The 14,335-nt window shown below is 47.5% G+C and overlaps 2 protein-coding genes, 1 long non-coding RNA gene and 1 other non-coding gene across 6 annotated transcripts; 2 read left to right on the top strand and 2 right to left on the bottom strand.

The window, feature by feature from the left end:
- Nucleotides 1-23: 23 nt before the first annotated feature.
- On the bottom strand, nucleotides 24-2,894 carry LOC114795622 (deaminated glutathione amidase-like). The gene is made up of 6 exons (XM_028989134.1): nucleotides 2,586-2,894; nucleotides 1,448-1,678; nucleotides 1,255-1,358; nucleotides 992-1,128; nucleotides 556-681; nucleotides 24-474 (listed from the first exon to the last, which is right to left on the bottom strand). Exons 1-6 carry the CDS (start codon nucleotides 2,879-2,881, stop codon nucleotides 214-216), a joined length of 1,155 nt encoding a protein of 384 aa, XP_028844967.1. The 5' UTR covers nucleotides 2,882-2,894; the 3' UTR covers nucleotides 24-213.
- Nucleotides 2,895-3,577: 683 nt separating this feature from the next.
- trnas-gcu (transfer RNA serine (anticodon GCU)) lies at nucleotides 3,578-3,659 on the bottom strand. The gene has a single exon. It is a non-coding gene; the product is annotated as a tRNA-Ser (tRNA).
- Nucleotides 3,660-5,252: 1,593 nt separating this feature from the next.
- On the top strand, nucleotides 5,253-8,822 carry LOC114795279 (beta-1,4-glucuronyltransferase 1-like). 3 transcript variants are annotated; one of them, XR_003750492.1, is made up of 2 exons: nucleotides 5,253-6,822; nucleotides 7,823-8,321. XR_003750492.1 is itself a non-coding variant. In XM_028988322.1 (2 exons), exons 1-2 carry the CDS (start codon nucleotides 5,372-5,374, stop codon nucleotides 8,394-8,396), a joined length of 1,473 nt encoding a protein of 490 aa, XP_028844155.1. In that variant the 5' UTR covers nucleotides 5,253-5,371; the 3' UTR covers nucleotides 8,397-8,822. The 3 variants fall into 3 exon arrangements, 2 of the variants coding, with proteins under 2 accessions (XP_028844155.1, XP_028844164.1); XM_028988322.1 differs by having other exon boundaries at nucleotides 5,253-6,652; nucleotides 8,205-8,822; XM_028988331.1 differs by having other exon boundaries at nucleotides 5,253-6,652; nucleotides 8,185-8,822.
- Nucleotides 8,823-10,507: 1,685 nt separating this feature from the next.
- LOC114799385 (uncharacterized) lies at nucleotides 10,508-12,826 on the top strand. The gene is made up of 3 exons (XR_003751229.1): nucleotides 10,508-10,841; nucleotides 11,372-11,543; nucleotides 12,376-12,826. It is a non-coding gene; the product is annotated as an uncharacterized LOC114799385 (long non-coding RNA).
- Nucleotides 12,827-14,335: the final 1,509 nt, after the last annotated feature.

Here is a 14,335-nt window from a genome sequence, read left to right as displayed (position 1 = left end):
ATTAAAACCACTCGTGTATTATAATGAATCATGACTTTTATTAAACATTTACTTTACATAAACATCTTATTCTCTCAAAAATGTTGTAGCTATTGTGTAATCGAACAGATTTGCACGACTTTGTCCTTCTGTTCGGATAATTATCGAATCACAGCGTGCAACGTACCGCAGTAAATCAGTTTACAGGGTAACACAAAGGATTGTGGGAAACGCTCAGTCCAGGCTGCAATAGAACTGCGGCTCCCTGCGGTGCTGCTGCACCGGCATGTCTCTCCTGGCGTCCCAAAGCCTCTGCAGATCCACCTCCACCACGGCCACGCCCGCCTCGGCTCCCCCGCAGTCCGCCAGCACCACGCCCCAGGGGTCCACGGCGAGGGCGTGTCCGTACGAGGCCCGCTTACCATGGTGCCGCCCGACCTGTGCGGCTGCGAAGACGAAGCACTGCGTCTCGATGGCCCTGGCCCTCAGCAGCACCTGCGCCGCAGGGTGGGGTCAGTCGTGAGGGGGCGGAGCAAACCATGAGCAAGAAACAATCATCCGTGCATGAACGCTCACCTCCCAGTGGGCGGAGCCTGTCGCCACCGTAAAGGCAGACGGATACGTCAGAATCTCGGCTCCATGTCTCTGAAGGGCCGACGAGAGCTCCGGGAAACGCAGGTCGTAGCAGACGCCGAGACCGACCTGCACAAAACAACGTACACGTCAAGTAAAACGGAGACGTCCCGTTCCGGTGGAGGAGACACGCGGCTGAGAAATTTGTGGAATATGGAGCCGTGAAGCCAGCAGAGATCCTACAGACCTGCGCTGGTTTTAAACTTCGTACTTCATTTCGCATTCACGCGTCAATCAGATTTCAACAACTTTTCCAGAACTTAGTTTCGGATTCCCAGAAAAATTCCATGACTTTTCCAGGTTTCCGTTGACCGAAGAAACCCTGAATAGTAATAACAGGTCGTAGGTCGCTGAGCAGTAAATAACGCGGGGGGGGGACCTTGCCAACAGGCGTCTGTACTGGCGGCGCAAGGCGGGGCCCCGGGATGGTGAAGGCGCTCTCCTTCAGGGACACGCCCCTTCCTGTCAGCTCCACATCAAACAGGTGCCCCTTCCTGTAGATGGAAACAATTTCACCTGAGCAGAAGGAATAAAGACAATTATTATTATAATTATAAACCATGAGCATTGTTCGCACTGTCAGGTGCCAGAATAAAATGTGTGTGTGTGTGTGTGTGTGTGTGTGTTTTGGGGTTACGGTGCCTTGTGTGTTGATGACGACGTGGCTGTTGTAGATCCGCCGGTCGGCGCCCCAGTTCTCCCCGCGTTCGTGGAAGCCTCCGAGCGAGAGCCACACCCCCAGCTCCCTTACAGACACAGGGGCAGAGAAGACGGGCCGCGTTACCACCACCGAGCCGGCGTTGCGGGCCGAGGAGGCGCGGCGTGGCGGCGGCACCTGGCCAGCTGGCGGTGGCGGCCCATGGTCTCTCCGGCCAGGCTCTCCGACAGATCCAGGGTCTCCTCCCGACTGGAGCCGATGTAGTCGAAGCCCTCGGGCAGGAACACCACGCTCGCGCCCGCGGCCTTCGCCCGCTCCACCAGGTCCCGGCAGACGCTGAAGTTGGCCTCCTTGTCGGGCGTGGCGGTCATCTGACACACGGCGGCCTTGGGGTGCGTGGAACACATCCTAAAACCGCACAGACAACTTCGGTTATTCATTATTCCTTCACCGATGAATCCCGGGAAATGGGCAGCCACTCCGAACATGGATCTAAAACCGAACCGGCTACACGTCCCTATTAAATTAATTAGCGATAGGGGCAGTGGTGGCCTAGCGGTTAAGGAAGCGGCCCTGTAATCACAAGGTTAATCCCGATCCGCCAAGGTGCCACTGAGGTGCCACTGAGCAAAGCATCGTCCCCACACACTGCTCCCCGGGCGCCTGTCATGGCTGCCCACTGCTCACCAAGGGAGATGGTTAAATGCAGAGGACACATTTCACTGTGTGCATCGTGTGCTGTGCTGCTGTGTCTCACAAGTGACAATCATTTCACTTTATCACTTTAGATTTATTAGCAGGAACAGGACCGGGAAGGAAATTCCACAGATTACAGGAGGTTCTGGATCACAGGGGGAACTGGTTTTACATTTCACATTATTTCTCAGAAAATGGCTTTTTGTCGAGTAGGAGAGTTTATTTCTTTTTAAAAATCCATGTGACCTTGTTTACTTTTTTCTCCCGACTGTTGCCGATTTACGCTTTTGTAATTTATATAAAGATTTTCGGTAGGATGGTATGGGTGTCTGTGGTGAACAACTTTATAAAGGAATAAAACGTGTTTTTTTAAATACAGTGACGTCACACTCGACAGGCAGGACGTTGTCTCCCTCTAGTGGGCTGCAGCTGCAACTGCTGGCGCAATTCCATAGTACGTGAGCGACAACGATAATTTAATAGTGCAGAGTACATAAATACGTTCCACAGTAACGTGTGCATTGTGCTATTAATGTGTTAGAAACCGGTTTTCAGGGGGGGGGGGGAAACACATTGACGCTTACGAACACGCGTCTCGTCTTACGGGGCACGTTTTTACCTGCTTTGCACCAGGCAATTCTCTTTATCCCGAAACGAACGGCGGCTCGCAAACTGTCCCCGATTTCGCAGGAAGGTGCGGAGGACAAGCATGAGTGTCTTGTGACGCGGAGAAGCGGGCGGCCTTTGGACTCGTTGTGTGCAGCTCGTAGAAAGCCGACGAAAAAAAATCGGCCTGGATACAGCGGCTGAATCCAAACGAACTGTCGACCGTTCAATTTGATCTACGTTATCAAGGTCGATTCCGAGCACAACATTGATTACGGTTAATGACTCGGTGTTTTGTGACAGGCACATGATACGGACAGCCCAGTTCGCCGTGCCGGGGTCCTTGCGGCGCGGTTGCCAAATCCGCCTCTCATAAACAATTTCGCTTTTAAATATTTCAGTGTGTTCGGCCGCGCTTTTCATCGTAAAATACAGTTGACGGTTTAGGATTACGGGACATCCGCAGCCCTGTAAGAGAATGTTCGTAAAAGACGACGCTGAAGCTGGCGGCTTATTCGAATTGTCTGATCCACCTTAAATGTGGCTCGGCAGGTTGCAGTAGCCGCGTTACACCTGTAGATGGCGAAAGTAACTTATTTTTTTCTGGTGATTATCTCTGTATTCATCATAAACCTTGCACCATTCTTCAAGATTAAATCCTGGGAACTTTATAACCAACGGCTATTTCTTAATAAAAAAACAAACAAAAAAAACTTACATTTATATGGCGTTAGTTGTAGTATCTGTACTTCATTATAAGTAACATCTGTTTTTTTCAGTTAAACATCTTTTATCGCCAATTTCACCCATAAAGCCCCATTGCAGCAACATCTCTGAATATCCTGAAGCGTTGCGACCGGACCACCTTAAAACCATCCCGATGAATAACATGTTGAAATTGATGTTGATTTTTTTGCGCTCCAGACCTCCGGAGCTTAACGCGCGTAACTGCGACACTTCGGTCGACTTTCTCCGTTGTAAAAACAGGAAAAACGTGAGATTCGCCGACGAGGATGGGATTCGAACCCACGCGTGCAGAGCACAATGGATTAGCAGTCCATCGCCTTAACCACTCGGCCACCTCGTCCGCTACACCCGGGCCGCGTCAAATAACGTCTAAAAGTAGCGCAACACAAACGCAAGCGGCGCACTTTCTTCGCGTTTATTTCTCATATTAGATAAAGAAGAACAGTCCCGGTCTGTTCAGTACCACCCAAAAGTAGGAGAGTTTCTGAACTTTATCCGGCAGTTAAAGTAAGCGGGTTTTTGGAGAAGATAATTAAGTGGAAATCGCGAAATCTAGCGAGTTACTTTCTAGACATTACGGTAACATGCGACCTGTGACCATTAAATGTTTTTTTTCCTCGGATGGGTAAAAAAGTGAAAATCGTGAAATAAAGCTAAATCAAGCGCGTTCTTTTGTAGACATTACGGTAACGCGCGACCAGTGACCTTTTCTTTTTTTTTATTAACGATGGACGGATTTAAATGGGTGGATGGATGGATTTAAATTGACTTGTTCATTAAGGGAATTTACGATAGTCAGAAATGCCAGTCCGTGCGGGGTAATTATGCTCCATAGGGGTATAATAAACCCTCATATTAGATCACCCTGCTTAGACCTATATAATACAGCTGTATGGAAAACTGGCTTCCCTTTAACCTTAAAATATTAATATCAAAGAGAACCTTTTGGAATAACAACATTAAAGGACTGAAGTGGAAGTGTATTTGGAGTAGTCCCAACAAACTTCTTTTGAGAAACAATGTAAAGGAAATAGTACATAGGTATTACTCTACAAAAGTATATCTAACTCGTTTTAACCCTGATATATATTGCGTGGTCGTTTTGTGGACGACCCCCTGAATACTTGGAAATGTGTCTATGTTAAAAGTTTCTGGTCTGACCTGTGTCAATTTATTAAAAACAGATGCAAATGACCTTTTACATTGTGTTTGGAGAATATTTTGTTTGGTTTTTTTTAGATAGAAACCTTTAACCTTTTGTGAACCTTTAAGTTTTTTTATTCATATTTTTTATTCTCCAAATTATCGTATATATATTCTTACTTTTTTTAATTTAATGTTATTTTCTTGTAAATTTTGTTATTAATGTCGGATTGTTTAAATTGTTCTTTCAAGAAAAAGAAAAAAACAGCGACGGACGCTGCAGTGTTTGCTTTCGCCAGTCGCGGACATTAGATGCCTCGCCACTTGGTGGCGGTAATGCGCCACTTGGTTGTGTGCCGCCAAGTAATAAAACCCCAGAAGCAATAATGGAAACCGTGAAAGACAGCGAATTCGAGCGCGTTCTCAGTTTATAATGTTCTGAAGACATTCCTTAATATGTGAGATGTGCCTTGTAATGTGTAACACTAAATAAAAGGTTAATTTTGAAAAAAAAAATTCGAGCGCGTTCTTTTCTAGACATTACGGTAACGGGAGAAATGTGACTTTTTCTATTTTTTTTGCCGCAGGGTTTCTAGAGTCATTCAGATGGGTTAAAATAAACGTTCTTTCAAGATTTAATAATAAAAAAAAAAAACAGCGACGGACGCTGCAGTGTTTGCGGTCGCCAGTCGCGGACATTAGATGCCTCGCCACTTGGTGGCGGTAATGCGCCACTTGATTGTGGCCGCCAAGTAATAAAAACCCCAGAAGCAATAGTGGAACCCGTGAAAGAAAGCGATTCGAACGCGTTTTTTTTTCTTCTAGACATTATGGTAACGGGCGAAATCGGACTTTTTCTCCTTTTTTGGGCCGCAGGGTCTCTAGAGTCAATCAGACGGGTTAAAATAAATGTTTTTTTTTTTAAGATTTAATAACAAAAACAACAGCGACAGACGCTGCAGTGTTTACGGTAGCCAATCGCGGACATTAGACGCCTCGCCACTTGGTGGCGGTAATGCGCCGCTTGGTTTTTTTATCCTCCAACCAATTAAAATCCCAGAATCAGCAGCAGCAGCAGCCTGGGAAAACGACGGTGATGGCGGCGTGATGCGTCCCTGCACGACCTGCTCCGCCTTCCGCCTGGTGCTCGGCGCCCTGCTCGTCGTCGCCCTGCTGCAGCTGCTCTACCTCTCCTTCCTGTCCGGCCTCCACGGCCGCCAGCAGCGCTCCCGCTACTCCGAGCTGTTCGGGGCCGCCGCCCGGCGCCCCGACCGGCCGTCGGAGGCGGACGCGGCCCGGCTGGAGCGGCTCCGCTACGCGCTGTCGGCGGGCGGCGCGTTCGACGCCAGCGGCCAGTACCGCGTCTACAAGAACCTGATCCGGAGCGAAGCCGAGTCCGAGCGGCCGCTGCTGGCCCTGGCCACGCACGCCTCCGTCAGCAACCTGCACCACCTGGACTCGCTGCTCGGCCGCTGGCGGCACCGGCTGTCGGTGGCCGTGTTCGCGCACGGCCGGGACGTGGGCGCCGCCGCGGCGCTGCTGTACGCGCTCGGCGTCTTCTGTCCGCACGTCCGGGCGCTGGTGGACTTCCACCTGGTGTGCGGCTCCGGGGAGGCGGCCGGCTTCCCCGAGCGGGACCGGGAGCAGTTCGCGGGCCTGGAGGACTGCGCCGGGGCGTTCGGGCGGCTGGAGGCGCGCCGGGACGAGCACCGGAACTACGCCATCGGCGCCAACGTGTCGTACCCGAACAACCTGCTCCGCAACGTGGCCCGCGGCGGCGTGGACGCGGACTACGTCCTGGTCCTCGACGTGGACATGGCGCCCAGCGCCGACCTGCACCGGCGCTTCGCCGACATGGCCGCCAGGCGGCGTCCCGCCGCGGACGAGGTGCTGGTGCTGCCCGCCTTCGAGATCCGCCACGCCGGCCGGCTGCCCGCCGCCAAACCGGAGCTGCTGCGGCTGTACCAGGTGGGCGAGGTGCGGCCCTTCTACGAGGAGCTGTGCCCGCGGTGCCAGGCGCCCACCGACTACTCCCGCTGGCTGAACCTGCCCGGGCCGGGGGCGGGGCCGCTGGGCGTGGCCTACACGCTGACGTGGGCGGACCCGTGGGAGCCCTTCTACATCGGGGCGCGCTCCGTTCCGCCGTACGACGAGCGCTTCCGGCAGTACGGCTTCAACCGCATCAGCCAGGTAGAGAACGGCGGGCCCGGTCCCGGGGTGCCACCGAGGTGCCACCGTCCTGCTGCTCGCCAACCAGAGACTTGTGTTTCACAATGACGAATTACAGCCACACGTTTCCACGTCTGTAGCTCTAAACGCTGACGAGGTAACACACTCGCCTATGAACCAGAAGAACCCAGGTTCAAATCCCACTTACTACCATTGTGTCCCTGAGCAAGACTGTCCCTGTAACTACTGATTGTAAGTCACGCTGGATAAGGGTGTCTGATAAATGCTCTGAATGTAAATGTATCAGGACGTAGGGGACAAATTCCAGATCTGAGCTGAAGCAGAACGACCAAAAACACACATTTTACATTTACAGCATTTTCCAGACGCCCTTATCCAGAGCAACTTACAGTCAGTAGTTACAAAGACAGTCCCCCCCTGGTTAAGTGTCCTGCTCAGGGACACGATGGTAGTAAGTGGGGTTCGAACCTGGGTCTTCTGGATTACACCCTTAGTCCGGCGTGCCCACCACAGAACACTCAAACCGACAGGCGTACATGGACGCAGCAGAGACGCGCGGCCCGAGCCGAGCTTTGAACTCGCGACCTTGGACGCGTCTCGTGGCCGGTTGCAGCCTGTCACAACTGGGGTGGCCAGACATCAACTTTGTGCCTAATTAAAGCACGTTGTAAGTCGCTCTGGATAAGGGCATCTGCCAAATGCCGTAAATGTACCATATATATTTATAAAGCACTTAAACACAACAAAGGGGCGGTCCAAAGTGCTTTACATTAAAATAAAATAATACTAATTACCAGGAACAGGACAGACATGAGCAAAAAGTTAATTAAAAATAAAGAATAAAAAGAAAACAGTAAAATAAAATAAGAGAAATGCATCAATAAATATTAATTATCGCTTGCATTTAATTGAAAGGTCTGTTAAATGACCATTGACTGTGATGTGGGTGGAAGTGAAGGGACTGTCGAGATATGAACGCAGCAAGATGTTACAGTAATTTATTTTACTTTTAATCGAATAACTGCCAGTAATACCCACAGCTACATAAACTGTGCTTTTAATGTGCGCAATGGTGGTCTTCACTGTCAGAATGGTTGGCAGTAGGGTGGCAACCAAGGGGCGGTAGTAGCCTAGTGGGTAACACACTCGCCTATGAACCAGAAGACCCAGGTTCAAATCCCACTTACTACCATCGTGTCCCTGAGCAAGACACAATTGGTCTGATACGAAGATGTGTTGCTGTCGGGAACCTAGGTGGCCTATAAAAATCCACAAATCGGCAACAACAAATAACGAGAATGCCGGAATTTACGGTGAAAAGTGAAAGTGACGTGATTGTGAAGCACAGCACACGGTGAAACGTGTCCTCTGTATTTAACCATCACCCTTAGTGAGCAGTGGGCACCATGATACCTTGGTGGCACCTTGGCGCATCGGGATTCGAACTGGCAACCTGATTACGGGGCCGCTTCCTTAACCGCCAGGCCACCGCTGCCACATGGTGAATTCCAATAACTGATATAAAAAAAAAGTCGTGTGGTGTTGCTTCCAGGCGTGCGAGCTGCATGTGGCTGGGTTCCGGTTCTCCGTACTCGACTCCGCGTTCGTGGTTCACCGGGGCTTCAAGGTCCAGGGAGAGTTCCACAGTCGCAAGGATGAGGAGAACCGGCGGAATCGTCTGCTCTTCCGCAGCTTCAAAGAGGGCCTGAAGAGCAAGTACCCCAACTCCTCGAGGAGGTGCTGAAGGTCCGGGCGGGGCGCCGTCGGTGGACTTTAATACATCAGGAACTGCTGAAACATATTTTTCTATGTAACAGGATAGTCCTGGTTTTCTTAAATGATTAATGGACCCAAATTTTCATTAGATAAATAATGCAGAGTCATCTACTCGACCTCGAGACCATTTCGTTCATTTTAGATAACGAATCATTCTGGAATAAACAAAAAAAACCCTCGAAGCTGCCATTATCGCTGTTATGCAGTACTGTTGCTGTGTGTGTGTGTGTGTGTGTGTGTGTGTGTGTGTGTGTGAAATTTCTAGTGTCGGGTGTTACACTCCATATTATTTATTATTTATCGCTGGTTTTGGGTTGTTTTGTGATAATTTGTTAAAAGTAACATGTTTGTCACCTTAATAAATGTATTAAAGTTTTGACATTTTGTAACTTTCCTCCCTGCAGCATCATGATTGACTGTAATGAAGGCCCACTGACGCAGGCTCGTTTCCAGAAGCTTCTTTTAGCTGCTCTCTCCTCTTGTCAGAGTGTTCCTGGTTCGGTTTATTGAGCTGCATGTTCGACAGAACACAGTGAAGCGAAACAACCTGGAGCTACAGCTAACGTTTAAACAACATTACATACTGACATGATGTACATTTTCATTATCATACAAATACCCTACACCCTACCCATCAACACAAATGGCATAAACACGTCAAACTAAACTATAATTAAAATTTGTAATAATAATGGGGGGGCAGTGCATATCTGACATAGATAATAAAAGAAGCCAAACATATGTTTCCAAAAAGTGAATGAAGGGGTTCCATAAATGAACAAATGTTCCTTCTTTCTTTTTAATTCTATAAGTTTAATTTCTCCAAAGCCAGACAAGCTGACAAGTCGAACCGACTTCCTTACTTCTCCAGAATGGAGGAATTGTCCTGCCGGCTTGTGAAATGAGTAATGACAGTAAGGTCCGCAGTTCTATATTCCAAGTATGCAGAGCCTGGCCTGCTGAGGGACTTCCCATCCAACAATATGGATCATGCATCCCATCACATTCTTACACATTCCCTCCCCGCACTTCACACATACATCAGGGACATTTGGAACACATATTATGGAATTTCCTTGGCATAAAAAAGGTGCAAATGAACCATTTCTACGGTAGCAGCCCACATTTAGTATTGATGTGTTGAGTCTGAGCCTTAAAACAAGCTTCTTTTATGTCAGCTTTCCATGCCTCCAAACAGTTTAATAACAGGTCATAGAGTAATGATAATTGTCCTTTCCCATCCATATGGGCCAAACAAGTCCTCAATCTTTGACTTCGGGGGTAAGGATAACTGTTTCTGCTTACATAAAATAAAATAAGGAAAGAAATTAATATTAAAGAAATGTTTCCTTGGAATATCATAATCTGCTAGACATCCCCTACATCTAAGTCCAAAATCCTCTCGATGCACCTTGTCAAACCAAATTTTGATCCCGCTGATTCTGAATCTGATATTGTTGGCGTAAAACAATGATTTCCCGGACTACTTCGTACGGTAAGTACAGTAGCCTCAGTTGCAGTCTGGCCCTTTTATTCTTCCGAATGAATTGCGATAACAGTTTATCAAAAGAAGGCGTAAGAGAAACATGGAATCGGGCAAAAGATGAGGAAGTGATTGAAAAAGATTTATGAATTTAGGCAGAACAAGCATTTTAATGACATGTATACGCCCAATCATAGATATGGGCTAATCACCCCATCGGGCTAGCATCTCTCTCAGTCTGTCCAACAAAGGATCATAATTCAAAGGAGCCCAAACACGTCAAACTTATAGATATAAGTTTGACATGTTTGGGCTCCTTTGAATTATGATCCTTTGTTGGAATTATGATCCTTTGTTGGACAATGTGGCAAAAGGCGCTTCCACAATTAGTTTGCACCCTCTCTTTTTCATTCAGAAACATTAATGCATCTTGCCCAGGGCAGCAAATTTGTTAGGGCCGGCCCTTCCTTTTCCCTCCATTTTTCCCACGTGAAGGCGAACAGCCGTCATGACTTCGTCTCCAGTTTCTCTTCATGCTGCTCTTCCTGGTGTTACTTTCTGCTCCCCTTCCTGTTTTTTACCAGGTTTCATCCCTTTCATCGCCACTCATTAGTCACATGATGCTGCGCAACGGCAACAAGACCAAATTCCGGTTTCGTATCGCAACCAGACATTTACATTTACACTATAGAGAAATAATGATCACGGACAATTTCGATGAACCGAATCAGAGCCGAACTAACCGCGAACCGGATCGCCGTCCACTGAGCCGAGTCCTGGTGAAAGTGAACAGCCCGCCGCGACCGCGTCTCCCGCTTCTCTTCACGCTGCTCTTCCTGGTGTTTAAAGCCCTTTCAGATACTTCCTGCTCCCCGCTGGGACTTTTACTGGGGTGACCGGGCGACATCTTTCCCTCTCCGGCTTTTCGAGGTGATTAAAACACTCGTTTTTATTCGCGCTACGTCGGCTCGGCTTCGGGCTCAATTTCTATGATTTTAATCGGGCTCCAACGCGATAAATTAGCGGCCAGCAAACACGAAAGTCCGGTTTACTTGTTGCGTTTTTCTGAGCGATTTAACGCGCTTTTCTTCACCAGACGCCGCTTTATTCTTTTTGACGAGTGCAACACAATATAATTTTTAACAGTAGAATCCGAGTGTGAAAATACTAAGCCACATTAATATATTTTCTTTCACTTTTCTTCACATCTGGTGTCTTTCAGTGTTGATAGGCGTCAAATAGTTTTAAAATGGATGAAAATTCTCTGATAAATAACAATTCAGAATGGTTTCTGCTGCCTTTCACCTTTAGTGCTCACACTGTGTCTATATTTGTTGAGCCTTTTCGAACTCTGACCCACAATCGTATTTAAATACGAAAAGTCGGAGTAAATTATGTCCAACTTCCAACCACCCTAATTGTTGCTGTTGGTGAGTGAAACGTCTCCCACTTTGTCCCAGGTTTCCAGGATGGATCCCAGTCTGTCTCTGTCGTCCACTGAGACCAGGACTGTGGTCCAGAACAACACACACGTTCCACTGAAGATGTTATCAGTTGTTCTTACACGACTGGAACACGATAAAACTCTGGAACCAACAGGAAATGATGAGAAGAACATCTCCAACTCTTCTGGTGAGTGAAGTAAAATCAGCATCATGAACATGGGTGGTAGTAGCATAGTGGATAACACACTCTCCTATGAACCAGAAGACCCAGGTTCAAACCCCCCTTACTGCCATTGTGTCCCTGAGCAGGACAATTAACCCTGAGTGTCTCCAGGGGGGGACTGTCCCTGTAACTACTGACTGTAAGTCGCTCTGGATAAGGACGTCTGGTAAATGCTGTAAATGTAAATGATATGGTATTTCACTAGTGTGTCCCGGTCACACTAGCAACCATATTTGGGTGTTAAATTTCATATAGAAGTGAAGTGCTAAATGAATGCTGTAAATGTAAAGTGAAAGCGAAGTGATTGTCATTGAGCACACGGGTACACAACAAATTGTGTCCTCTGTATTTAACCATCACCCTTGGTGTGGGGACCTGCAACCTTCTGATTACGGGGCCGCTTCCTTAACCGCCAGGCCACCACTGCCCCAAAATAATTGAAATAAATAAAATGAATACAATATCATAAATAAGTAGTTGTGACATGTGGCAGTGGTGGCCTAGCGGTTAAGGAAGCGGCCCTGTAATCAGAAGGTTGCCGGTTCGAATCCCGATCCGCCAAGGTGCCACTGAGGTGCCACTGAGCAAAACACCGTCCCCACACACTGCTCCCCGGGCGCCTGTCATGGCTGCCCACTGCTCACTCAGGGTGATGGGTTAAATGCAGAGGACAAATTTCACTGTGTGCACCGTTTTTTTTTTTTTTTTTTTAATAAAGACTTAATTAGTTACTTTTAGTCTATATGGTTAATGCTTGAATGTGAATTATATTTTAATGGGTTTATTTTAACTACAGATGGAAGTAAAATCATCAGAAGACACAAAAACACATCTGAAGACACGTTCCAATTCAAGAGCTTTAGACAAGTACAAACCCTTCAGTCACATCAGATGCTACGTGCTGGAAAGAAGCCCTACCAGTGTGTAGAGTGTGAGAAGAGTTTTTCACAACCATCACACCTTAAAGTCCACCAGAGGACACATACTGGAGCGAAGCCCTACCAGTGTGTAGAGTGTGGGAAGAGTTTTTCACAAGCATCATACCTTCAAGTCCACCAGAGGATACATACTGGAGAGAAGCCCTACCAGTGTGGACACTGTTGGAAGAGATTTTCACATACAGCAAACCTTCAGTCCCACCAGAGGACACATACTGGAGAGAAGCCCTATCAGTGTGTAGAGTGTGGGAAGAGTTTTTCACAAGCATCATACCTTCAAGTCCACCAGAGGACACATACTGGAGCGAAGCCCTACCAGTGTGTAGAGTGTGGGAAGAGTTTTTCACAAGCATCATACCTTCAAGTCCACCAGAGGATACATACTGGAGAGAAGTCCTACCAGTGTGTAGAGTGTGGGAAGAGGTTTTCACAACCATCACACCTTCAAGTCCACCAGAGGACACATACTGGAGAGAAGTCCTACCAGTGTGTAGACTGCAGGAAGAGTTTTTCACATGCATCATCCCTTAAAGTCCACCAGAGGATACATACTGGAGAGAAGTCCTACCAGTGTGTAGACTGTGGGAAGAGGTTTTCACGAGCATCATCCCTTAAAGTCCACCAGAGGATACATACTGGAGAGAAGCCCTACCAGTGTGTAGAGTGTGGGAAGAGGTTTTTACAGCCATCACACCTTCAAGTCCACCAGAGGACACATACTGGAGAGAAGTCCTACCAGTGTGTAGACTGTGGGAAGAGTTTTTCACTAGCATCAAACCTTAAAGTCCACCAGAGGAGACATACTGGAGAGAAGCCCTACCAGTGTGTAGACTGTGGGAAGAGGTTTTCACAAGCATCATACCTTCAAGTCCACCAGAGTACACATACTGGAGAGAAGCCCTACCAGTGTGTAGAGTGTGGGAAGAATTTTTCACGAGCATCAAACCTTAAAGTCCACCAGAGGAGACATACTGGAGAGAAGCCCTACCAGTGTGTAGAGTGTGGGAAGAGGTTTTTACAACCATCACACCTTCAAGTCCACCAGAGGACACATACTGGAGAGAAGTCCTACCAGTGTGTAGACTGTGGGAAGAGTTTTTCACTAGCATCAAACCTTAAAGTCCACCAGAGGAGACATACTGGAGAGAAGCCCTACCAGTGTGTAGAGTGTGGGAAGAGTTTTTCAAACCCATCACACCTTAAAGTCCACCAGAGTACACATACTGGAGAGAAGCCCTACCAGTGTGTAGAGTGTGGGAAGAATTTTTCACGAGCATCAAACCTTAAAGTCCACCAGAGGAGACATACTGGAGAGAAGCCCTACCAGTGTGTAGACTGTGGGAAGAATTTTTCACGAGCATCAAACCTTAAAGACCACCAGAGGAGACATACTCTGAATCCAGGACCATCACCAGGTGGCAAAAAGATCTACAAATAGCCTGAATTTCCAAGAGGGGACAGTCATGTGGTGGACTGGTGACCACTGCATTTTGGTATCAGGGGCAGGAAGATCTGTTTGGTCTGTGGAGAACGATGTTCAGTATAAAGATCTCCTTTCTCCATCAGAGGGAACATGAGAGAAAACTCCATTCCTATTTGTTTCTTTCTGTAACATTGGTATATTTTACATACGATATATCCATATATACAGTAACTGCAATAGTAATCTACCTCTCAGTTGTAGTGCATTTAGTTCAAAACTCACAGTAAATTATGTGGTTAATTTCATCATTATAAATAAAAAAAGAGTAAATACCAAAAGAGTATGCAGGATCAAAGCTGGTCTATTTAACCCAGTCAGTACACGCAGCTACTAGA

The sequence above is a fragment of the Denticeps clupeoides genome, chromosome 1 (genome assembly GCF_900700375.1).
Source record: "Denticeps clupeoides chromosome 1, fDenClu1.1, whole genome shotgun sequence".
Classification (NCBI taxonomy): domain Eukaryota; kingdom Metazoa; phylum Chordata; class Actinopteri; order Clupeiformes; family Denticipitidae; genus Denticeps; species Denticeps clupeoides.
This window is presented reverse-complemented; position numbering and strand designations above follow the sequence as displayed.